Source organism: Malaclemys terrapin, chromosome 2 (assembly GCF_027887155.1).
Source record: "Malaclemys terrapin pileata isolate rMalTer1 chromosome 2, rMalTer1.hap1, whole genome shotgun sequence".
Lineage (NCBI taxonomy): Eukaryota > Metazoa > Chordata > Testudines > Emydidae > Malaclemys > Malaclemys terrapin.
Window position 1 is genome coordinate 216883212 of NC_071506.1, and position 25489 is coordinate 216908700.

At 41.5% G+C, this 25489-nt stretch overlaps 1 protein-coding gene across 2 annotated transcripts in view; it reads right to left on the reverse strand.

The window, feature by feature from the left end:
- Window positions 1-25489, reverse strand: part of RARB (retinoic acid receptor beta) — a 313832-nt gene that overhangs the window by 111464 nt on the left and 176879 nt on the right. For both annotated transcript variants that reach the window (XM_054019947.1, XM_054019948.1), the window contains exon 2: window positions 6462-6610. In XM_054019947.1, the coding sequence (XP_053875922.1) occupies window positions 6462-6610 (149 nt within the window). The remainder of the gene's footprint in view (window positions 1-6461; window positions 6611-25489) is intronic.

Genomic DNA, 25489 nt, shown 5'->3' on the forward strand with positions numbered 1-25489 from the left:
AGTACAAAAATATTACTCTCCTTTATACACTTCACAGTCTACTCTCCCTCCTCCCCTCTCACCCCGCAAATTGCTCTCAACAGTTTTTGCTACCCACCGAGTTTGTGCCAGAAATCCATGCAGTGTATTGCCAGCAAAGGAATGTCGCCTTTTAAATGCTTAGAACAAGGGACAGGGCTTTAACAGACAGCAGAATCTGCCAGAACACCAGTTTCTCCTCTTCATCCACACAATGCTGACATTGTTTGGGAAAGCAGCTCACTACACTCAATCCCCCTTTTCTGCAGATCTTGCTACAATGAAGAGTGAAGTCAGTACCAAAGAGCGGAGCTTTCAGTAAGAGCCTTACAACCACTTGCCCCAGCTGGGTGGATCAGAGTTGCTCATTTTGCAAAGAATTTCTTAGCGTGCTCTGTAGCATCACCCTGAGACTAGTGCAATTTTCCTTTAATAATCTCCTGTAATTTGAAGGTCATGAAATACATCAATAAGTTCCAAAGGATACGTCTGAAATACTGTGCAGTTTACATAATTGAGAACTTAAACATGAGAACATGAACACTGCACATGTAACTAACTAGGTGGTTCTGTGTATGTGTTATTTTATACAGAAAAAAATTAGTGAGCTCTGAAATTTTCCTTATGAACACGTTTGCTTTTCAGTTCATTTGAGAGGATCTAATATAAGAATGGATAGACAAGACATAATGCAGACTTCATAGTTGTGGCTCTTGCAATGGACTACCCAGAAATAAAACAAAATGCCAAGATTTTGGGTGCCAAACCTGTAACATCTAAAAAAGGCCTGCTTTTCAGAAAATGCTGAGTGCCCACCTTCTGAAAAATCACACCCCCTTATGATGTCTCAAGTAGAGAACTCAAAAAAACCGAGACATTCCAAATCACTACTCAATTAGGAAACTCTTGGGCAAATACTGGGCATATTAGTGCACTGGGGTTAGAAAAATGGGGGGAGGGATTATTATTTAAAATCATTTATACAGCCACATATGTTTACATGATATTTTAAGAGCAGAGATTATGATTCACTCCACGTCCTGAAGAGCTTAAAATATACAAACCAACCATTCAGGTGAGGGATGATGTGGGGATTAGGGATGAGAAGGAAGAACAAGGATTGTTTGAAAAGGCTGGATAAAGAAGGGATGAAGAGAGAAAGCTTGACAGAGGTGGATGGTAGATTATTTCCCATTTTAGAAGCCAGCATGATGAAAGTTGGATCTGAAGTGGAGAGTGGGGGCTGAGAGGGGGAGAAATGGAAGAGGGAGCAAGAGGGCAAGTTAATCGAGAAGAAAGATGACCGATGCATTTACAAGGGTTTTGGCAAGGAAAACAAGGAGGGTTAAAGGTGGATTCTGGTGAAGAAATAACAGCACTTAGTGAGAATCAATATGGTAAAGAGTCAAATGTGACACCATGGTAGCAAGCCTGAGAAACAGAAAAGATAGTGTAGTTATTTGTGGAGATCAAAAAGGAAAAGGGACGAAGAGTTCCGTTTTCAAGAGACTGAGTCTGAGCTGGCAGTTAGACAAGTAAGAGGACATGTCAGAGGCATTTAAACAAGGACAGAAGGGTAAGAAGGGTATATTTGGGAATCATTCATGGGAAGGCAGCAATTGACCATTGGAGGAGATAAGATTATCTAGAGATGAGGGAAGAGGAGAGCACCAAGACTGGAACTTTGGGTGGTAACAGTTGGGAGAGGTAGAGACAGGAGGAGCTATTTACGTAGACACTGAACAAGCAGTCAGCAAGATAGGAGGATATAGTCACGGAAGCGAAGGCAGAGAAAATGGCAAAGGAACATAAGAACGCCCATTTTGGGTCAGATCAAAGGTCCATTTAGCCCAGTATCCTGTCTTCCAACAGTGGCCAATGCCAGATTCCCCAGAGGGAATGAACAGAACAGGTAATCATCACGTGATCCATCCCCTGTTGCCCATTCCCAGCTTCTGGCAAACAGAGGCTAGGGACACCATCCCTGCCCATTCTGGCAAATAGCCATTGATGGACCTATCCTCCGTGAACTTATCTAGCTCTTTTTTGAACCCTGTTATAGTCTTGGCCTCCACAACATCCTCTGGCAAGGAGTTCCACAGGTTGACTGTGTAGTGTGTGAAAAAATACTTCTTTTTGTTTGTTTTAAAGGACAGTGATCAACAGTGTGAAAGGCAGTATATAAACCAAATTGTTAAGGACAAAAAATTACATCGGGGTGGTAAGAAATCATAAACGACCTTTGTGATGGCAGTTACAGTGGAATAGAGAGCGAGGAGCCAACTAAGAGGAGAGCAAGGGGAAAATGAGAAGAAAGGAAGTCAAGGGAAAGTAAGTAGCATGCTCTGTTATTTTGAAGACAAAAAAAAACAGAGAAGAAAGGGGACAGAACCGTAATTAGACACAATGGATCCTGGGGAATGTTTTTTTACAAGATGGGGAGACGGGAGTATCTTGTACTTGAAGGCAGAGGGAAATGAGCCAGAGGAGAAAGAAAGGACGAAGATAAAAGAAAGGGAGGCATGGATGGCAGGAGGTGAGAAAGCATGAGATTAAGGGAACAAAGTGAAGGCTTAGCAGCAAAGAGAAGAAATGAGACTCAGTCAGAAACAGAAGTGAAGGAGGGGGAGCTGGAAATAGGGGTGAATGAGGAAAGGGAAGGAAAGGGAGAAGTCATGCTGGAGTGAAGGGGGATGCAGAAGACCCTAAGGTTAGAGAAAGGGTTTATGGAGGGAACTGAAGGTGGAGAAGAACTGACTGTAACTGGTGGCCTAAAAGTGATTAGAGTGAGAACGTAAAGCTGATGAGGCAGAAAGGAGGGATTAGGCAGACTTTCTCTGGACATGCTCAGTGGTCCAAGAGCAGTAATGGAACAAGTGAGTGTAAGGGGAGAGCAAAGGTTGAGGAATGGAAGAATGGACAGAATGGCACCAAAGGGGAGTGAAGAGGAGAAGATAAAATTTTTGGAAAGAGGGAAGATCACTGTTTTCAGTCTAGAGATCTCAAAGGTTGGCTGTAGGGTTCTAGGTACTTTTGACTATATCAGTATTCTGTCTTTACAAAGTAACTGCCCGCTGTCAGTAAGAGATAATTTTGTGTTGACTAGAAAGCTCATCAGGCAATCTCTAATCACTGAACATTGCGCACAAGTACTGACAGCTGCAAAGATTCAAACCACTATACTAGAATCTTATGAATTCTCACTGACACACCCATTATCGTCTCTATATATTTATCTTAGATTTACTTCTAACAGCCTCTGTCAGTATGGTATCTAAGTGCAGAATTACCAATTTTTCAAATTAGCAAGTAAAAAAATGTATTACAAAATAGACTTTTTCATATATTTTGACAAGAGTAGTTTTGTTTGAATTATATATGATAATTCTTTGGAATGTTCCAGTAAAAGTTATATAGTATTGTGACAGAATATACCCGTATTCACACCCTACACACTACTGTAATAATTTTTGTACAAGACCTGTCTTGTGAGGTATCATTTAAAAACTCATTATTTGCTGATCAGTATCATCATGGCAAAATGCACATAGCAGCGTTAAGGAGGGACATGACTATAAAAAGAAGGGGCAGACCCCAAGGCACACACCCCCCCTCTCTCTACCCACTGCATTCAATGCACCAGAAGAGACAAAGGAAGCAGCCATTGGACTCTGGGGGAGGGGTCCTGACCTAAAGAGTTTGGTCAATCAGACTGCTGAAAATATGAGGTGAGAAAACTTTGCCTTGAATCTAATATAGTTTGTTAGGTGAGGCACCAAATGCATTTTATCTTTATTTCTCTTGTAACCAGTCATGACTTTTATGCCTCATTACTTGTACTCACTTAAAATCTCTCTCTTTGCAGTTAATAAACTTGTTTTACTGTTTTATCTAATCCAGTGTGTTTAAGTTGAAGTGTCTGGGTAACTCCATTTGGGGCAGCAAGTTGTGTGCCTATTATTCCCTTAAAGGAATAACCGATTCAATACATGTGTACTGGCCAGCAGAGGGCTGGGCAGTACAGGACACATGTTTGTGGGTGGGGGTGGGGGGATCTGGGACTGGGAGTGTGTTGTGGACACTCTTTGGTAATCTGTAAGGTTGGTAAGAGTCAAGGTGTGGCTGCAGCACACAGACATAGCTGGGAGTGACTAACATGCTGGAGGCTGTTTGTGAGCAGTTCAGATTGGAGGCTAAAGCCGCAAAACCTTGTAAAGGAAAACAAAGGGACATACCGCAGGTTACAGGGCAGAAGTGACACAGCCACTCATCGGTCTGGATTGTACCCTGGTATGTCATAAGTACACTTGAACATATTTTTCAAAAATACTGAAGTCTTTGAAACATGCGACCTCTCTCTTGCATTCTGCAATTACATCTTGCTGAAAAAGGGGAGGGATACAATCATTTTTGTGTGCGCATCTCAGGAAGAGCAGATGCGCAATTAAGTGAAGTGAGATTTACAAGTTTCTATTGTACTTTTTCAAACAGAAAGGGAAATTTCAGCCGCATGGCAACAACCACAGCACGACAGTACTTGAGAACATAGCCAGATAATTCAAGCAAAAATTCAGCACTGGAGGGAGAATTTAAAACACAGATGATCTTATATGCTAACTTTCAAATACCTATTTATGGTATATTCATGGAGCAAAAGTATCAGGCTGAGGTCCTGTAACTTCTTTCCTGAAGAAGTCAGCGCACCACTGAAATCAAAATCACAATAGTGCAAACCAACCGGAGTGGGGAGAGAGGGTCCATATGGGTGCAGCAGACCCCCTGCATGCAAAAAGCTGCAGAACTGGGGCCTAAATGTATGGCTGACTAATAACAAAATCAAAACAAAATATGAATATACCAAAATATAGATTTTATTCATTTCTTTTAATAAATTCAGATGTTTTTCAATGACGGTTAAAATATTTTACCATTTTTATAGTGTGTTACCTCCAGATACCATAATTAGTGTGTGTTAGTATAGAAGAGAATGATCTCAAGGTGTGTTATCCCATAGTAATATCATTCCTTGTCCTGCATTCAGGTCATCCCACTGAATTTGTGGGACACTATAATCATGCTGCAAGACTGAGACTGTTCTGTGCAACAAACATCAACCCTAAACTCAAACCTTTTGTACAGTAGCACTCACCACTGTCAGTGCCTGCATGCTGTTGCTCTTTCCACACTGGCTATTAATATCTGGCAGGACTTGACTAGAATATTTGCCTAAAAAAACATCACTAAACTTAGCTTTGTGTGTACACGAGCATATGTACATGCACTTGTGTAGGGGGTGGAAGCATACCTGTGTGGACTACAGAACCAGATTTGAAAATACAATAATGTTGATAGTACTTCTGCTCTATAACCATTCTCACATACCAAAACAGGTATTGCACAGTAGGTACTAATCACTAATAAAACCAAAAACTATATAACTCCTACTTAGACACTTTTTCTTCATAATTTCCCCCAAAATATTTTGATATGTTCCTCTAACATTGCTAGAAAACAATGTGGCTATCATATGATCATGTTGCACAATTCCCTTATCTAACTGTTCTACGCATCCTCTCTCTCTCTCTCACACACACACACACACACACGGCTCAGCTCACATAACCTCTCTGATGCATGTTCAGGCTCTGCAAGTATATACTCTAGTACTCCAATTCCCAGATGCCATGGATTCATCACAAACTGTCTATGTAAAAATATGTATGGATATTCAACTAAAATACTAACAGTCACGATGTTGAAAAGTAGCTGGCAAACACATCCTTATTTCTACTTTGTAGTCTGTCAAAATTAGTTTTACAGCTGCCATTCTGCTTTGTCTGTGGTCCATAACGAAACCCCAGATCTGACCACTGATACATTTCTGGAAAGTTTGGAACCATATTCACATTTTAACTACATGCTGGCCCTTAATTGTGTTAGGGTTGAGCCAACACCAAAGATCTCAATTCTGCTGAACTTTGGGAAGGCTCAGATCCATATTCGACCTTTATATCTCTAAATGTACTATAGGCAGTATACTACATAAAAGAATAACAGAGAGGATGAACTAAGGACAGCAAATCATCATGTGAACCCCACCTCCCAATGCAATACTTAATTTATCGGTGGACACAATGAATTAAGAGAAGGAGCCATCATGTGTTTTTACATCATTCTGCAAAGTACCACATCTAAAAAGAGGTACTTCCAATTACATCCTCATGTCAGCCAATCATATACTGCTGTAAGGATGGAAAGGACAGGTTACTCCAGGAATGACAACCACTTGTCTGCCTGCTTGAATTAACTCTGACTTAGTGAGTAACGCCAAACTATCCTGCCTTTGGAGGCATTCAAACTAGTCTGAAACTAATCTGCTTAGCCCTTCTCGAAAAGAAATGCAGGGCTTTCTAACAAAATACCAGTGGGGTTTTGGTACTCACCTTACATCCCTCACAGGCACTGACGCCATAATGATATCCAGATGACTTGTCCTGACAGACAAAACAGGGCTTGTAAACACGAGGGGGAGGAAGTGGGGAAGGTGGGCTTGGGACAAGTTCTTCAGAACTGGTGCTCTGAGTTTCGATGGCTACAAAAGAAAAAAATAAAGAAAAGAAAAAACACCATTTTAGTGCATTACCTTTGACTTTTATATACTCTATTATTTATCCCTTTACAGCTACTAAAAAAATTGTGTATCACAAGCATATGTTTGGCTTTCTTCACAAAATTTAAGAAGAGATGCCATCAGATCCACACTCTGTCTCCCTAAACATAAATGTATTTTTTTAAATGAATAGGACGCATAAATTCAGCCCCTTCCATAATCTTGCAATCCCATATTCCAAAAAGCATATGGCATCAGATCCACATGCTGGGCCAAATTCAACACAAATCCTTTAGACTAGACTAGGAAATTAATTTGGGCATCGGCGGACAGAATTTAGATCATATTCTAGATTCAGCCCTTGGAATTAAACATGAGCTATTGATGCGCACATCTGAGCACAGAATGTAGTCTTTGATGGTGAATGACGTGAAATATCTATCCATTCAACATCTATCTTTTAGCTAAACATGCTATGAAGTCTCTCACCTACTTCCACAACAGAGGTAACATTTTCAGGATGCAAGTTTGTCATGGAAGGATATGGAAAATCATCAATGTGCATTAAGAGACTGATGATTTAAGCATAGGACAGCAAGTTCTAATCCTACAGTTTCTCTATCTGTACAATTGACATAATGCAGTAGCCCTTATTGATCTGCCTTATGGGATATTAATGTTTGTAAACCACTTTGAAAAGGGGTCACTTAAGTATTATGACATCTTGTCACTTTATTGCCTTAATATTTCTGGATGGACATTTATTTTGAATCTGTTGAGGCATTAGTTACTCCTTTCTGGGAAACAACATGAAAGCTCTGTGAAGCAGGATAAAAGATGTGAACTTGATCTTTTCAAAGCATCTGCATTAGTTTTCTCTGATACACCATCAACATCATTCATATTTATTGTAGATGTGCAATACATCTCCTTGTTTCAGTAAGTTGTTCTGCTGCTTCTCGGACAAATACCTCTAATTTTTCAACAGATACATAGAAATGATGTAACGTATGAACTTGTATCCATCTAGAAATATTAGACATTATCCACAGAGCTAACTGTCAAGAGTCTTAAAAGTGAACACTAAGAATATTAGTCAACAGAACATTCTGGACAAGATTTACTGTCCAAGATGGTTTCCACATTTTTAAAATGTTGCATTTTTATTACATCCGGGATTCATTCCCAACCCGCATTCTTCAGAATTCACTGACACTTAGCAAAACCATGTTACAAGTAACATGCTACAGGTTCCAACTCTACAGAGCAAAGTTTAAGTTTTTTCTAAAAAAAAAAAAGACAAAATCCACTATATTCTTTCTTTTAATAGTCATTTTTAGCATTTAAGATAGACACAGAGCATTCTGTTATTGATTTGTGCACAGTCACCCTGCTTAAATCAATAATCTATTAGTCCTTTTAAATTAAAGTTAGATTCATCAAATGCCCTTGAGAGGTCTCAAACATTCTGTTCCTTATTTCATGCTAGTACATGCATCTTAGTGACTCCCAATCAGTATCTGCAATGATAAAAATTTAGCTCTAAAACTCTGCAATCTCAGCAGACGTGTTCTATATTAGTTCATTGAGCTATCTCACTCAGTGTAAAAACCAGTTTTTAGACATCCCATGGGGAACGAGGGTTGTGTTATTTGGTGAAACAACTGCACTCTGCCATCCTTATATGATTTTAGTTTGGAGAAAGCAGTCTTTTAGGAATAATTCTGATCTGCTTCTACTTTTTTGATCGTTTATTCCAAACAAGAAGCAGCATCCAACGGTGGCGTTCCTATTGCTAACCATATGCTCAACAAAGCTCTGTCTGACTCTGGCCAAGCCACAGGAACTTGTGTTACTTATATGAGATGAAACACCCGGCTCTGTTCATAAATGCACAAAGCAGAGTCAGCAACTGAAGATGCTGAGGAGGCTGCTATAGAACTGCCAAGGTAGACAATTTGAAAATGGATATGACAATCAAAAACCAACAAGAACAAGAAATAAACCTCCCAAACCAGCTCAGCTATATCTGTTATTAAATTGGCTTAGCCCATACACTGCAAACATGTGTCTCACGAACAAACGCCTAGTGAGTTTTATTTGTCACAAGAAAACAATTACAGGGCTTGTTTATTTTCGGTTATAGACAAGAATTGTAGTTGCACAGAGGGCCTGGATTCAGATCACATGGACTCTATTTCAATCTGTTAGTAACTTACTGTGGATCCTTGGACTTAGGTAAACTGAGGTAAGGAGGCTATCTGTAAAATGGTATGCTGGCAACTCCCAGGAATGGTGCCAGAGGCTTAATTGATTCATGTTTGTGAACCACTTTGCAGTCACTGGATGAAAGAGTTATGTATAGGAACAAAGTACTATTATTATTACTTCACATAGGTTGTTTGGGCAAGAGCAGCAGGAAAAAAGGCATTCTGTATATAGGTGTATGTGTTACAAATAGGAAGGTAGAGTCCCAGCTAATGCAATTTTAAAGTAATCCTGCAATTTTCCCAAAATGGGGAAAAACAAAACACAACTTGATTTTTAATGTTTTGCTGTAAGCAGAGGATGTGACACTTGGGAATCTCAACTCACCTGAGAAAATACAGCATAAAAGAAGTTACAAAACACAAGTTCCACTTAAGTATTCAGGGATTCTCATACAAAAGGTCACTTCATGATTCCTAACATGTTTGAAATTTTTCTAAAGGTTAGATAAAGTAGCAGATAAGATCCTTAAGAGAGTGTATAAGAGCTAATTTACTGCTAGCTAAACCATGTTGACAGATAGAGGTATTTTATTTTGCGGCTGATTAAAAGCAGACAAGCATTATGAAGCCCTTTCATTATACTAGAAACTTAGATTATTAAGACTGTATTTTAATGCACACTTTGGACAGCTGAGTCTTAAAAGAATAAAAAGTTGTAAAGCAAATGGCATTTCCTGGATAGCCCCAAGGGAACTTTGAACACTGGGTTCTGAGTCCCTGGTGGGAAGGAGCAATTTCAGCTAATTAGGGTGAATAGAAAAGTGTTGCATTTGGTCAAAACATTCTGTTAACCCTCATTTTTGTTGGCACCAAGAAGAGTCAGTCAGTCTATTTTTTTTTTTTTTTTTTTTTGTGAATTCACTGCTGGAGTGCAAAGCACACAGCTCACATACATTAGGCAGAAAGTCAAAGGAAACGCCAAAGTTCAGCTAAAGTACAAGTAATTAGAAACAGATTCTCTGCCGCTTGTATGTGTGCATTTCATTGTAGACGTTATTTATAAGCCTCCAAACATTTGCAAAAATAACTATATTCCGTAGATCATTTAATTTTTATGTCTAGTCTAGAAAAAGAGTCTGCCTTTAATCATCTTCCAGTAAAAATCTAGGCAATGGAAAAGTGGGTTTCATTTGTTTACATACAAATTTATTTCTTTCATATGCCATTCAAAATTATATCATCAAATTAAATCCAAAATATTACTGACTCCTGCCCCCTCAAAATTTTTTAATAATAAAGTGCTTTGAATCTGTCATACTTAAACAAATAGTTTGCATTGTTATGAGGTTGGTTTTTTTTTTTTTTTTTTAAGAAAAAAAAATGGTTTGGAAGACCAAAAAAAAAGGGTGAGAGAAAAAGAAAACATTATCATGGAGACTTGCCAGCCTTGACTTAGTAACCTGGCCATGACCCTAGAGTGAGTATGCGTTTGACCCGGTCACACGGGATTCTGGCTGAGTACTGTTGCTGGGCTATCAATCCCTGCTATTCTTACTATATATACACAACAGGTGCAGATCACAGACAATGGGATGAAAACAAAGGGAGATACCATAGGTAAAGACTTTGATTTTCTTTTCTTTTTTAAAACAAAGACGTTTTGTTAGAAAAAAAACCTCTTGCAAATCTGTTCCCCTCTCAGTCACTGAAGCTGTCTGCTTGACCATTAGAGTGAATGAGGATGTTAAATACACAGCAAATCATGCATATTCCATTTACACAGCACCGTAATTAACTCAAATCATGAAAAAAAATATGCTCAGTTTAAAAAGAAAAAAACATTTCCAGGTTATGATCCATCAGCTTAAATTTTTGTTAGTAAACTGGGGTACCAGTACTATCACCATCATCATTTCTTTTGAATATTTTATGCGTGAACACAATGCACTGGGATTGAAATAAAAGCTACCATGATTGGCCCATATGGAGACAATACATCTACATTTTTAGATGTCTACAAGTACTTTTATTTATTTATTTTTACTTTCCATATCCTCTTTTTCCCCTCCCCTTCTAATGAGCTCATGTCTTGTCAGCTGCACACATCTGTCTTTAATCTATAATGTTACATTACTTATTTCATTTTAACTCATGGTCATAATTTTTCGAGCATTGATTTTATTCATGACATAGTACAGCTCTACAAGACAGCTTAGGTCTTAAAAAAGGGGAGGGGGAATTCAGAATCAACTAATCACCGTATACTGTAATACATGACCTGGGCTGAAGGCCAAAAAACAAAAAAAATTAGTCCTCAGGCTGATTTTTATTATGGGAAGTGGCCTTGCATTTTCATAAGGGACACCAGAAGATTAAATATCTACATTACATTTTTATAATATGGTTTTCTACTTCAGAGAGCCAAAGCTATCCTTGTCTGTTTGTTGAAAAGCTAAACATGATTCTTTAGATCAGTGGTTCTCATCCAGCGCCCCCTGAGGGGCCCTGAGCAGGTTTCATGGGGGTCCGCCAAAATAAACCAGAGAGCAGGGCCGGCATTAGATTCCCTGGGGCCGAGGGCAGAAAGCTGAAGCCCACGTCCAAACCCCACCACCACGGGTTAAAGCTGAAGCCTGAGCAACTTAGCTTCACGGAGCCACCTGTGGTGTCGGGGCCCAGGCCATTTCCCTGCTGGCTACCCCCTAATGCTGGCCCTGACTTTTAATCTACTGGATATGCAGAAAAACAACTGTTGTGACAACGGTGCGCCCTGGAGTTTTTATAGCATGTTGGGGGGGGGGGGTCTCAGAAAGAAAAAGGTTGAGAATGAGAACCCCTGCTTTAGATCATTATTCTATACCATGCAGAATTCCTACAGTATGCTTCAAATAATATATCTGTCAAAACCACTTAACATAACAACATAACTAAATACTTAATAATGAGCCCAACTCATAGCCATCAAATTGAAAATAAGGAATCAGGTCTAGCAATTCTTATTAGTGTAAGGGGGACAAGATTAGAACCAAAAAACAGCACACTTTGGAGAAGAAAAATGCTACTGTGAATGAGGAACACAACTGCGACTCTGAACATCCGTGCTCAATTCCCAGCCCTGACACTGATTTCCTTGGGCAAGTCACTTAATTTGTCTGAACCTCAATTAGCCATCTGTACAATGGAGATAATATTTCCTTTCTCCAACCCTTTGTGTGTCTGGTCTATTTAAATAGTAGACAGACAAGATAGGTGAGGTAGTAGCTCTTTTATAGAGCTAACTTCTCTTGGTGAGAGAGACAAGCTTTTGAGCATACACAGAGTTCTTCTTCAGATATGGGAAACTTACTCAGGGTATGTCTACACTGGCAAGTTTCTGCGCCACAAGTTATACTACTTTTATTAAAATGCTGGAATTAAACTGCTGTTGTGTGTCCACACTGTGCTCCTTGTGACGCTGGAGCGCATCTATATTAACAGCTCTTGCACCGCAAAGACAGCAGTGCATTGTGGTAACTATCCCACTGTGCAACTGGCTGCAGGGTGCTTTGGGAAGGGTTTGCAATACCTCATGGGGCAGGCACAGAGTCACATGATGCAGGTTTCCCAATCCCATTGTTCTATGGGCATCCTACTACATTGCCAGCTGTTTTTCAACTGAAGTTGGGGGGGGGGGGGGGAAAGAGGGGTGGAGAGTGTGTATGTGTATGGAGAGGGGGAGAGAGAGACTGTTTTGGGGGACAGAGTATGTCAGCATGCTGTCTTATAAGTTCAGACAGCAGCAGGAAGCAACCAGTCCTGAGGCAGGGGGAGAGGGAAACCCGACATCAGCCCCTGCCTCCATCCCTGGGCTCTCTGCACAGCAATCTCTCTCTCTGTCTCTCTCTTACCTCCCCCCACCACCTCCCCCAACACATACCTACCTCTGTGTTCAACAGCTTGAACATTACACATTAATGGTTTGCTTTGTGTCCCGGAGCAGATCAGCACAGCAGGGCAAGGGCTGTCAGAAATGGTGCTCTGAAAGGGGAGGGGCTCATGTCTCTAGGGCAGCTTGAGGCATTATGGGACAGCTCCGGAGGCCAATTACAGCACAGAAAGTAATCAAGTGTCTACACTGGCAATAGAGCGCTGGAGCCTCTGTGCAAATAGCCTTACGACTCTTGTGGAGGTGGTTTTTTTGCAGCGTTGCAACTGAGGAGTTTCTGCGCAGAAAGTGGCTTGGCAGTGTGTACACATGTTCAGTTTGAGTGCAAAAAGCTGCTTTACTGTGCAGAAACTTGCCAGTGTAGACAAGCCCTCGGCCTAACAGCTAAACACAAGGCGAAACAGATTGTTTAGCATAAGTAGTTAACACATATTTAAAGGGACCCCACAAGGTGAAGTGGCCTGTTAAGGCTGTTTTGGGCAGGGACTTTATCTTTCTAGATACTTGTACAATCGATAGCGGAGCTGGGCCCTGATCTTGGCTGGGGCATCTAGGCATTACTGTTATACAAATAATAATAATCCTGCTCAGTCAATAGAAGTTTTGATGAATAAATCTTGAAAAGCCTCAGTAATCATCAGTAAATCAAGTTAAATGCAAAATAATATCAACTAAAAAAAAAGTTGTTCAATGCAAAGGGCTTGATCTTTCATCGCTTACACATGATTTAGATGGGAATTTTGGGTGCAGAGGGAATACAAACAAAAGAAACTAGCAACACACTTCAAATTGTTAGCTTCACATTTTTTTTTAAAACTATTAGGCTCTATTCTGGGGAATCAATGGGTGGAACTTTAGCGCACAATATGAACCAGAGTCTTGCATTACAAAAGCAACTCTGAGCAAGGGTACAATTTTGCTCCCATTGAAATTGATGAAGCTTTTGACTGCAACAGGAGTAGGCTAAGGCTCCCAGAATGTCAAAATACACTGCTCAAAGTTGTTTAAAGAAATTTCTGAAGAACTTATTTCCCATAATATTTTGTAAACTTTACATTTTTCTCTCAATTTTCTACTAACCAGGATTACACCATTGTTTTATATATGTTTTTAAACCAAAATTCAAAAGTGAACATTGTAAAGCCCAATTTTCATTCCAATATGTAAACAAATTTGTTAGTGTAATGGCCACCAAAAAGAAACTGTGAAACTTAACACCTGGTAACTGGGTACTATGGTGATGGGTCACATAAGTGATTCATCACTCTGTGATTAAACTTCTCAGCTTGTCCGGGATATTGCAATACAACTAGCTTGATATACAAATGAATAGTGAAGATGTTCAAGTGTTATGTTTTTTTTAAACTGACGACAGAACTGTATTGGCCTACTGTCTCTTTTAAATTAGCATATGCAGGTACACTCAGGCAACAATTACCTCAGCAAAGCAGCAATTAAGAGTTCAGATGGTTTCTGTATCATTACATCTGGCAGAAAAGTGGGAACCCCATGGTAAACTCTGACCTCAGTCTTAGGCCTAGTCCACACTACAGGGTTAGGTTGTCATAAGCTGCCTTACATCGACCTATCTGTGGAAGTGTCTTCACTTAAATTTGGGTCCCACCAACATAAGTGACTCTCTATGCCAATTTAGTAACACCGCCTCCCTGACTGGCGTAGAGTCGTGGTCAATGTAATTAGGCAGACACTGCATTGCTTACGTCGACTGTTACTGGCTTTCAGGAGCCATCCCACAATGCCCCCCACTGACAATACAAACACTCCTGGTGAGGACATGCACTGCTGACATAAGGAGACAAGTGTGCGCACACAGAAGCAATTTAATAACTGCAGTGGCTGTATGCCGAGGTAAGTTAGGTCAATATAATTTTGTAATGTAGGCATGGCCTTAGGGTGTGAATACACTACAAGCACAGGAGCAGTGCCGCCGGAACATATCCACCCTTGAGAGGCAGTAGCTAGGTCAACGGAAAAATTCTACAGATGAATCTACACTGGAGCTTAGGTTGTCTTAACTATGTCTCTCAGGGATGTGAATTTTAGGTGTAGACCAGGCCTGATAGAAATATGAAAGACTCATTACTCACAAGATAATTTTACAATCTTTTAAAGTGACATAACATATGGGCTAAAAGAACAGGAGTACTTGTGGCACCTTAGAGACTAACAAATTTATTAGAGCATAAGCTTTCGTGGACTACAGCCCACTTCTTTGAAGAAGTCTCTAAGGTGCCACAAGTACTCCTGTTCTTTTTGCGGATACAGACTAACACGGCTGCTACTCTGAAACCTGTCATATGGGCTAAAGTAGTTAGTACAGAGAGGCCCGCATTACCTGTCTTACACACCGTGATAACCGTCTTTGAATCTAGAGAGAGTGCGTAGATCTAGGGCACCATGGTAAAGAAAAAAGATCAGTAAAATAGCTTAATTTTAAAAGATTACAGTTCTGCTCTGATAAGTGAGCCTGGAAAAACAGCTTCTTCTTACTCAACAAGTTTGCCATCTGTGTGTAATCCAAGTCATATCTGCCGCCTTTAGTGGTAAAAAATAAGTGTTCCTTTCTGTCCACTCTTTTTAACCCAGTAAAGCTAACAGAGCTATGAGATAGTGATCCAGCCCTTATTGCGTCACGCCTTTCATCAACAAAATTGCTAAGTTCCAATTACGAAGCTGTAACATTAGCCAGTGGACTCATATTACAGTAGCCATGAGAGTCAGTGGATACTCACTGTCCTCGACCACTTGACAGAAGGATAACCTTTTGTAACACTGACCCATATCATGCGCGTGGAGCCAGGAAATAAAGATCAGTGTCTTACCAGTACAGGAGTGTGTTAGAAACCCTTCCCATTGTGCTCGGATTGCCTCCACATTTAGTGCACACAAATCTGGCCTCTCATTTGTTTACCCTTTTATCTTACTCTTATTTATTCGTTTCAGTTCCCTCACTGCTTATTAGCACATTAATTTGGGATGCAGTTTTCAGCAACCTTGAAAATATTCCTTGTTCTTTGCCCAGTCATGTCCATTTCTTGCATTATCTTTAACTGAACCTGATTCTGTGTTACACCACAAATAATACGGTCTCCAGTTAGTTGATCTGATAAGTAGTCACATTCAATTACTTGGCTTTATGGTGCAGCTTTAACGTGGTCAGTGGTCTCACCTGGCAGCTGGTTTTCTCAAGGGACATTCTTGCATGATCACTGACTGTCTAGGATTCTGAAATCTCCTTAAGACTTTTACTGCAATGTACTGTAGATCTACGATGTCTCTGGGCACACCATACGCAGCAGTCTTGAGGAATTTCACCTTTCACCCTCTCCTGTCTAACCCAGCACTTATATGGCCCCTAGTACTGTACTATCTGAGGCCCAGATCCCCACAGGTAGTTAGGATCCTAATTTCCATTGATTTCAATGTGGATCTGGGCCTTTGTTCATCTCCACAGCCCCCCGGTGAAATAGGAAAGTTTTATCCCAATTTCACAGAGGGAGAACCGAGGCACAGAGAAAGTAAGGGACAGATTAATAAAGGTATTTAGGTGTCTAAAGATGCAAATAGGTGCCTAGTGGGATTTTCAAAAGCACCGTGGCACCCAACTGCTTCCTTAGGCTCTTAAATATCTTTCCATAATCTGGCTAAGTGATTTGCAAGATTTAGCGCAAGGAATACAACTCTGATCTCTCTTTGTTACCACTTGCTTCCAAGAAAATGTGTAAATGTTACAGTCACCTTTCTCCAGTTCTCTGCCACTGTTGCTTCTAGACAGGGATTCAGGAGGCTTAATTTGCTCCATTTTTGCTAAAAATTTAGTTTAATTCAGACACAAATAAAAGAAAAAGTAACCTGATATAGGTCAGCTTATATAAGGTTACATCCATGTCACATGGCAGATATCAATATGCACTGATTTCTGTTACAAAGGCAAGGCTTTAAGACCTATACAAACCCTATTAAGGTCAGTGGGGTTGATACAGGTGTATGAGACAGCATGATTTGTACTGCAGAATGTTTATTTGTGATTGGGATGCGCAAGCCACAAAAAGCCCAGCTCGCTTTTGAGATTCAAGGCTGAGGTTGCAGGGCTAGCTTAGCAAAGAAACCTTTTCCTTGTAAATTAAGCACATATGATCTAGGAATCACAGAGACACCCTGAACAGGGAGGCCAAAATGCCATTTTCAGAGTTAATTTTGAGAGCAGAAGTCAGCCATGCTTAAAACCATTGGCTTTTTGGGTTCAGCGTTGAAGCATTTCTGGGACTGTCCATTATTGCAACTATCTGTTGTGTCTCTAGTAGTAAATGAAGAGCTTCTCCTGACTGCACAACCAGTTGATATGTATGTGAGCTTGCTGCAGTAGTTTAAAAAGGAGCCTTGTGACCAGCATCTATTGCTACTGCTACAGTAGAAAATAGGAAATTAAGCAGACTTAAATTTTCAAGTACAGAGACCCTCCTTCTAGCTGATACCATATGCCAAGAAACACCTGCTTCAGTCATGAAATACAAGAACTTTTGATTAGAGCTGATTGAAAAGTGTCTTTTTCCTAGGAAATTTTGGAAAAGCCAATGAATTCAGGTTTTGGAAAAATAAAGTTTCAGATGTGGGTTTCTTACAGAAAATTATAACATTTTAAAGGAAAAAAATTTCTGTGAAATTATAGCAATTTTTTGTTGGGGAAAAAAAAGTGTTGAAATTTTTTTTTTTAAAACATCCTCTTCTTTTGATTGCATCTTTCTCCCTACCCCTTTCGACTTGCTTGTTCTCATAAGTGATGTATTCTTTGGAGCACGGATGGTGCCTCCCTAAGGGTTTGTACAGCACCTAGCATAACGGGGTCCTAACTGGTGCAAGATGGTGAGGCAGGGAGACAGGGTGTGTAGGAGACTGCTTCCAGCCAGCCTTTGGGTGCTAATATTGTGCTAATAGAGTACCTCTAAGCCTGGTTAGGGGGACATTTTCATCCAGAGACAAAGTTTGGCAGTTACTCCAAGGTGGTGAGAGAACAGACTGCTTCTTTCAGAGGGGTGGTCTACACAGAACACTTACAATGGCATCGCTACGGCTCTCAGGGACCTGAAAAATCCACAACCCCTAAGAGATGTAGCTATGCCAACCTAATCCCCGGCCTAGAAAGTGCTAGTCAATGGAAGAATTCTTCCCTCAGCCTACCTACCCCCTCGCAGGGAGGTGATTTAGCTGCGCCACCGGGAGAACCCTTCCCATCGGTGTAGGTAGTGTCTATACTAAAGTGGCGCAGCTGCAGCACTGAAACTATACCGCTGTAACATTTTAAGACTAGATAAGCCCCCAGGCCTTGTCTACATTAGAGAAACATTTACAGTTGTGTAACTGAGGCCATGTCTACACTACAGACTTTGGTTGACAAGTTACGTCAGCATAAAGCCACCGCAGTTACAATATCATTTGTGCGCATGCATACTGGGCTCCTTGCGTCGCTGCCCTGCATACTCACCAGGAGTGCTTGTGTCAATGCACAGTGCGGTGTACCATGGGTAGGTACCTCAGTGTGCAACCTGCCACCATCCAGTACACTGTCTTTTGGGATAGTTTTGGCAATGCATGGTGTGGGCAGAAACGAGCCACACAGTGGTGACTGGGAGCAAGGGGTCAATTTCCCAGTGTGCAACTGTCTCCATCGCATAATGTTATCTATAGCCCATAATTTTCATACCTTTTCTAAAAATACCATAACCCACATAGCCCTCCTTGCTGTCTACCACCCCTGACAAAAGAATGTACCCTGCACAGCTTTGCATTATTGTCATGAGTGTTGCAAGTACAGGATGCATGAACCTCCGGTATTTGCAGAGCTGTAAGAGGACCTGACCATGTCGATTTCCTGGAGGAGAGATTGCTGTTGGACACAGCAAGAACCAATTCAAGGTTGTTGGTGGCATTCGCGGAGCAACTGCAGATGGTGGAGCGCCAATTCTGGGCCCGAGAATCGAGCCCTGACTGGCCGGATTGCACTGTAATGCAAGCTTGGGAAGGAGAGTTGTGGCTGCAGAACTTTCAGATGTAGAAGGCCACATTCCTGGATCTGTGTGCCGAGCTCGTCCCAGCCCTGCAGCGCAGGGACACCAGAATGAGAGCTGCACTAACAGCGGAGAAGTGAGTGGCGATTGCACTGCTGTTTTGGGCCCTGTTGGGAATTGTGCACTGGTTGGTGTAAATCTGTGAATGTAGTGCTGTTGTATATTTAATAGATGCATTGACAAGCACTGCAAAATTATGATTCCCACACACTGTGTGTGTCACTGATCCTTTGAGTTGTGTCACACGATACAGTAACAAATAGGTACTTTCTGAACTGCTAGGCACTCTGCAGCATATGTTGTGAACTAATAAAGATGAATTATTTTCCAAATAGAATTGAATTTTATTCAGTAACAAAACCAGTGCAACAAAAAAATCTGTGCACTTTAAAAGCAAACACTTAATATATTAATGGAACAGAACTTGACAAGGGGAAAAACATCCATGTCCAGTTTACCTGCACATACAGCAACCGTGGCTTTCATAGGTCTGTATATATAAAGCTGTGGTTGTCCTTAATGTCCTGCCAGGAGGTGGAGTGGTAGGGATGCCGCTCCTGATGCCATGTGGAATATTGAGAGGGGGATGTAGGGAGGTGCTGTAGTGGAGTTCTCCATGGATTGCAAATGGAGGCGAGCCTCTGATAGTTGAACCTGTACATCCACAACAGCCCACAGCATCTGTGTTTGCTGCCAAAGAAGTCCCATTATGTCCTGGTGCATCTTCCTCCCCTCTTCCTGCTGAGACTGATCTTTCCGCCTCCAGACTCTCTGTAATGTTCACGCTCCAGGCCCTTTGTTCACAGTGATGAAGCACTCGTTGCAGGATCTTACTGAACAGGTCATCCAGAGTCCTCCTCTTTCTCCTCCTTATCTAGCTCAAGCATTCTGTGGATGTGGAGGAGGAACCCCTGAAGGCTGCAATGGCAGAAGCTGCAGATAAAACAGAGGTACCATTGTCAAGTGACAACAGAAAGTGAAAGTTAAGGTTCAGAATTCCCTTCCCTACAGTTTTAAACAAGACCTGTGTATTGACACTTCTGCTTCGCCCTGGTGAGCATGGCCTGCCAGACGTGAGGGAAATGAGGAGGGAATTGCTTGGTTGTGCAAAAATAGGAGTATACAGGCACCATTTTCCACAGGTGGTGGTGATTTTAACTGATATCTCATTCCTGAAGGTAATAAAGGCACAGAGAGCACAGCTGCTGCTGGCATCCCCAAGTTGTCCAGGCCCATATGCTACTAGCCTGTATGGTGCCTGCTGACGTTATGGCTGACTGGCGTGGGAAAGAATAAGGCTGCTATCCCTAAAAACCTTCAGCAGAGGATTACCCAGTACCTCCATGAAAGCGTCATCAAGATCTCTCAGGAGGATTCAAGGGACATCCCTCTTTGTGGGGAAAACAAAAAAACAACAACCCTGCTCTGCATTCCTCCCCCCGCCTAGCAATAGAGTGGAATGAAAAGCAGGCAACGCTACCTCTCTTTGTTGTACCACTACCTCTTATAGTATGAGTAAATTAATAAGAAGTTGACAGCTGTTTTCTGTCAAGTTGGGGATGCCATCAAAATAATGGTAAATAAACGTACAGACTTACCAGATGATCTTTCCACTGCACAGGGGTCGCCCATACTCGAATGCCGAGACTGACTGGACTGTGGTGGAGTCTCAAACAGATCCTGACTCGCAGCATAGCTGGAACCCCTGATCATGTGTCCCCCATCTTCGTCCTCGTCGTCCTCCACCTCCTCCTCACTGTTCATGCCAGGGCCTTTGGGCTCCCAGGAGATATCCACAGTGGTCTCTAGGACAGTGGTGGGATCTCCACCATCTACAGCATGCAGCTCTTTGTCAAAGCAGCAGGTCTGTGGCTCAGCACCAGATTGACTGTTGGCAAAACTGGCCTTCCAATATGCCTGCCGCAGTTCTTCCGCTTTCACATGGCACTGCTGCTGGTCCCTGTCATACCCCTTCTCCGGCATCCCCTGTGCAATCTGCTCATAGCTATCCACATTTCTATGGCTGGTGCATAGTTGTGTTTGCACAGCCTCTTCCCCCCCACAGGCCCAGGAGATCCAGTATCTCCTGTGTACTCTACGCCAGAGAGAGTCTGGAGCATGGAGCTGGCACGGTCAGCTGGGTGGTTGCATGCAACAGTGGAGAGTTGCTAGGTGTACTCGCCAAGCTGGACAATCAAGAAAAGGCATTAAAAAAAATTGTGGGGTTTTAAAAGGGTGGGGGGGCCTTCAGGTTTCTGGGACCCATGGGCAGTGGAGTTCATAATTATGACCAGAGCGATCAGTGTTGGGCATTGTGGGACAGCTGCTGGAGCACCATTGATCGTTAGGATCAACATAAGCAACGCAGTATATGCACTTGCATTGCGTCAACCTCAGTACATGGACCATGGCTCAAAGCCGCTCGGGGAGGTGGTGTTACTGCATTGTCGTAATGGGGCATTTACGTAGGTGGAAGACAAAACTAAGTGTAGACTCACGCACAACTTATGTCAAGCTAACTTTGTAGCGTAAACAGAGCCTTCATCAGAAATGCTACAGCTGCACAGTTGCAGCTGTAACGCTTCAGCACAGACACACACTGTAGAGACAGGAGGGGTTCCTGCTGTGGTAGTTAATCCACCTCTCCGAGAGGCAGTTCTTCCATCAACCTAGCACTGTATAAACCAGGAGTTAGGTTGGCTTAACTACATCACTCAGGGGTGTAGATTTTTCACACCCCACATGATGTAGCCAGATCAACCTAATTTTTCAGCATAAACCTGGCCTAAAGCAGAGCTAATACCAGTGTAACATACCACAGCCGTTTTCTACATTTACAATGGTGCAGCAGATCTCCATTTGGGCTTTGTCCTTGAGTAAGTACACTGATACAGTTACACTTGAACACATTTCTCTAAGGTAGGCATGACTTGCCAATGATAGGGACAAAATCCGCATGCAGCCCATCACGGGGGAGTTAATAGGGTTGCATGGGATTTTAACAGAAGGCAGAATGTGTCTCTTGCTATTGAAATGATCAAGTAAACAACAAAGATTCATCACTGAGATCACCAGCCTATGAGCCAATGGGCTGGCAGGTAAAGCTGAGCTTACAGGGTAGCAGCTCATCAGTTTGCATGAGGGGTCTATCTTCACAGAGGAAGAAGAAAAAAAAAAACTGAAGTGAAAGTTTAGATTTTATGGAAAACAGTGGAAAAAAATCCTGAACATACTGGTTCTGAGGGCTGTTGCCCTCCCCGCCGTGATTTTAACCTGGCTCAGATCACAAAAAGTGCCACAATTCAGAAGTGTTAATTCTAAACCTTTACAAAGTTGAAAAAAAGATATCTTATAAAAAGCAATTTTGTGGTGTTCCTATTGATAGATCAGATTTTACTTTTTAATAAGCAGCCCACAACCCAGTTTCTCTTGCTTAGTTTTGCTGGTGACCTCATAGGGCCAAATCCTCAACTGGAATAAAGTGTGTAGCTCCAGAGAAGTCAAAGGAGCTATAATGATTTACAGCAGCTGAGAATCTGGCCCTTTTGTACTCTAAAACATTAGAGTCTACTGAAATGGCCTTTATAGGATTATGATGTCCCAAATTCAGAATGATTTCCCTGCAGGATCAATTACCAGATGATGGGTAATGCAGGACAAGACATTTAAAACATAAAATGGGTCCAATTATCTTCTCACATCTGTTTTACACAGTTGTAGCTCCACTGTCTTTGATGAGTTACTCCTGATTTGCAACCATCTAAATGAGAGAAGAATTTGGAAATATCTTTGATGATAAACTAAAATCACAAGGGAAATGGACTTGTGACTAGAGGGTGCAGATTCCCCATCTCACCTCCCCCCGCCCTCCCCATGTAAGAAAGTCTCTTTCTATTAACCATAAATGTTTTATAATGTTTGGAGCCTTTTTCTTTTATCTTCAAAAGCTCTGTATCAGTTCTTCCTAAGAAGGCTACATATTTTAAGCATGAAACAGAATAATATGGAGTACTACTTTAAACCAGGGATATATTCTTTGGATCTAATCTCCAGTATAAGTTTTTATTAGTTTTGGGTGTTAACATGTGTACCATAAATATAGTTTAAATTCCTTCCTAGATAGTCCTCATATAACATTATTTATAATGCTGCTTATCCTGGCTTGGAGCCAGAGAGAATATGTGAGTTTTAATATCTTTAATTCATTACATAGTTGTCCAGTATCACATAGACAAAAATAAAACTGTAGTGTTCTAATCATAAAAGTAGCAAAATGGACTTGTTAGGTAAAATTTCAAGCACTTTTACTTCTCAAATGTTATGACTGTTTACCGTAGGAAGAGATAAACACTGGGGTATTTTTTAATCCTGAAATCAATACACTGACTCAACCAACGCTAATGCTGTGATCAAAGTAGTATTACAGGTAGATACAGAAGCATCTAAAAAAACAGATCATCATTTGGATTGCAGGGACTCTGCTGGATAACATGGATTTACATACAGTAGCAGGGTGGCCATTTACTGAGCAACGCTTCCAACCAAGGGGTTGCTTTATAGGCACCTTGCCCCTTTTAATGGGCTTCAAGAACTGCACACAGCTTCCACATGTACAACACCCCCATACCTGCGGCTCGTTTAGTAACAGAAAACTAGGGCTAGGTCTATACTACCCGCCTGAATCGGCGGGTAGAAATCGACCTCTCGGGGATCGATTTATAGCGTCCCGTTGGGACGCGACAATCGATCCCCAAATCGGCGTTCTTACTCCACCAGCGGAGGTGGTAGTAAGCGCTGCCGACAGAAAGCCGCAGAAGTTGATTTTGCCGCCATCCTCACAACGGGGTAAGTCAGCTGCGATACGTCGAATTCAGCTACGCTATTCACGTAGCTGAATTTGCGTATCTTAAATCGACTCCCCCCTGTAGTGTAGATGTACCCTAAGAATACCTCTGCTGGGGCCAGTTTAGTAACAGAAATAGTTCTCAACAGTCCTCAGGGTCCCAAACTACTGTCCATCACCACATAAAAGCCCATACTTAGCTCTGGTGTCTTCTCTCACAGGCAGAGCTCTTCTTTGGTCCCACTCTTGTCACAGCCCCTCCTCCCAGTGCTTCCTAGCTGCAACTTAACCTTCTAACTGCAACCTTCCCCACAGGAGCTCCCCCCCCCTCCCTTGGTCTCAGGTCATCCTAGCAACACCCTTTCACACTCCCTACAGTTTCTCTACAATTTCCTGGGCTCAGGTGCCCACTTTCTCCTTGTAGCTTTCTGCTGCTCCTTATAGAGCTACTCTGCTCTCTCCCAGGTGTGACTCATTCTGTAATCAGGGTTGGCTAGCCCCAGCCCTTAAGAGGTGAGCCACACTGTTACATATATCTTCTTTTGCATGTCCATTTACAAGGGTAATTAGAAACTGCATCACAGCTGTTTAAATGGGTTACTGCAAAAGCTGAACTGCTGCACCTTTAGATCCTTAAATTAAAATGTTTAAGAGCAGGTATGTGCCTCATTACATTGTATGACATCAATCCACTACAAACCGCCTATTGCCTTTAAAGTCAGGCTGCAGTAAGATTACTTCACTTTTCACAAGGAATATAGGGCTTGCCTCCATTGATGAACTGAATTGTTTTTGTTTGTTTGTTTTAAAAATTGCATATTATAGGCAGCAATAAACACTTACCAATTGGTGAGTGTAGCCTCACTCGCTACCTTTTGCAGAGCATGTTTTGTATAAGCAAGTTGAAAATGAATACATCTGTAAATAATAAGTGTGAGTATGCAGAACTTAATGAACAGGGGCATAAAAAGAAATTGAACAGTAGGGTGCAGCAATTAGAGTAACTGTCCTTTTATTAAAAATGTATTTAATAAATACAAGCTTTCACTTGAAAAGTCTGACAGTTTGTTGCAATTTTCCCCATTCTGAGTTCCTTTCCTGAGTAAGTTCCCTTCACTCTGCAGTTTGCTCTTTTGCTGACAGCCCATACTCATTTGCAAAAGAAAGGACTGTTTATCAGGCAACAGCCCATTGTTCAGTATAACTCATTGCTCAGGGGTGTTACAGTGTTTGGGTTTTATTAATAGTAAGCCTTGTCTACACATAGTTACCAGTGTAAATATGTTAAGGGTGTAATTTTTTTAATAATATAGTTATACCAATATAACGTCTAATGTAGGCACAGTTATACCAGTAGCAATAAGGTATGCCAGTATAAGGACATTTATATCAGTATAATTGCATCTATGCTGGAGGGGAGGAGGTTGTACAGCTTAGCTATCTGGATATAGTTAAAGCAGTACAACTTTTGAATGTAGACAAGACCTTGGTAAAATAAAGGAATTGTTTAACCAACTGGGCATCTCTGCATGTGGAAACAGCCCCACTTCAGCCAATGGTGGTCAGAAATCAGTGTAGCTGCACAGGTTCTGAACTCTGAGAGACGCACCAAAGTGCAGTAGGAAGAAGAAAGGACAACTTTCTATTAGAGAATCCACAACATACATACGGGAACTCTTTCTTCTTGAGGAAGTGAGAGGAGGGAGGGTGTGATCTCTTTCTGGTGTGATCTCCAGAAATTCCCCTGCTATTCCTAGGCTTCAAAGGCATCGGAAGCATACTGGGAAAAATTAACTC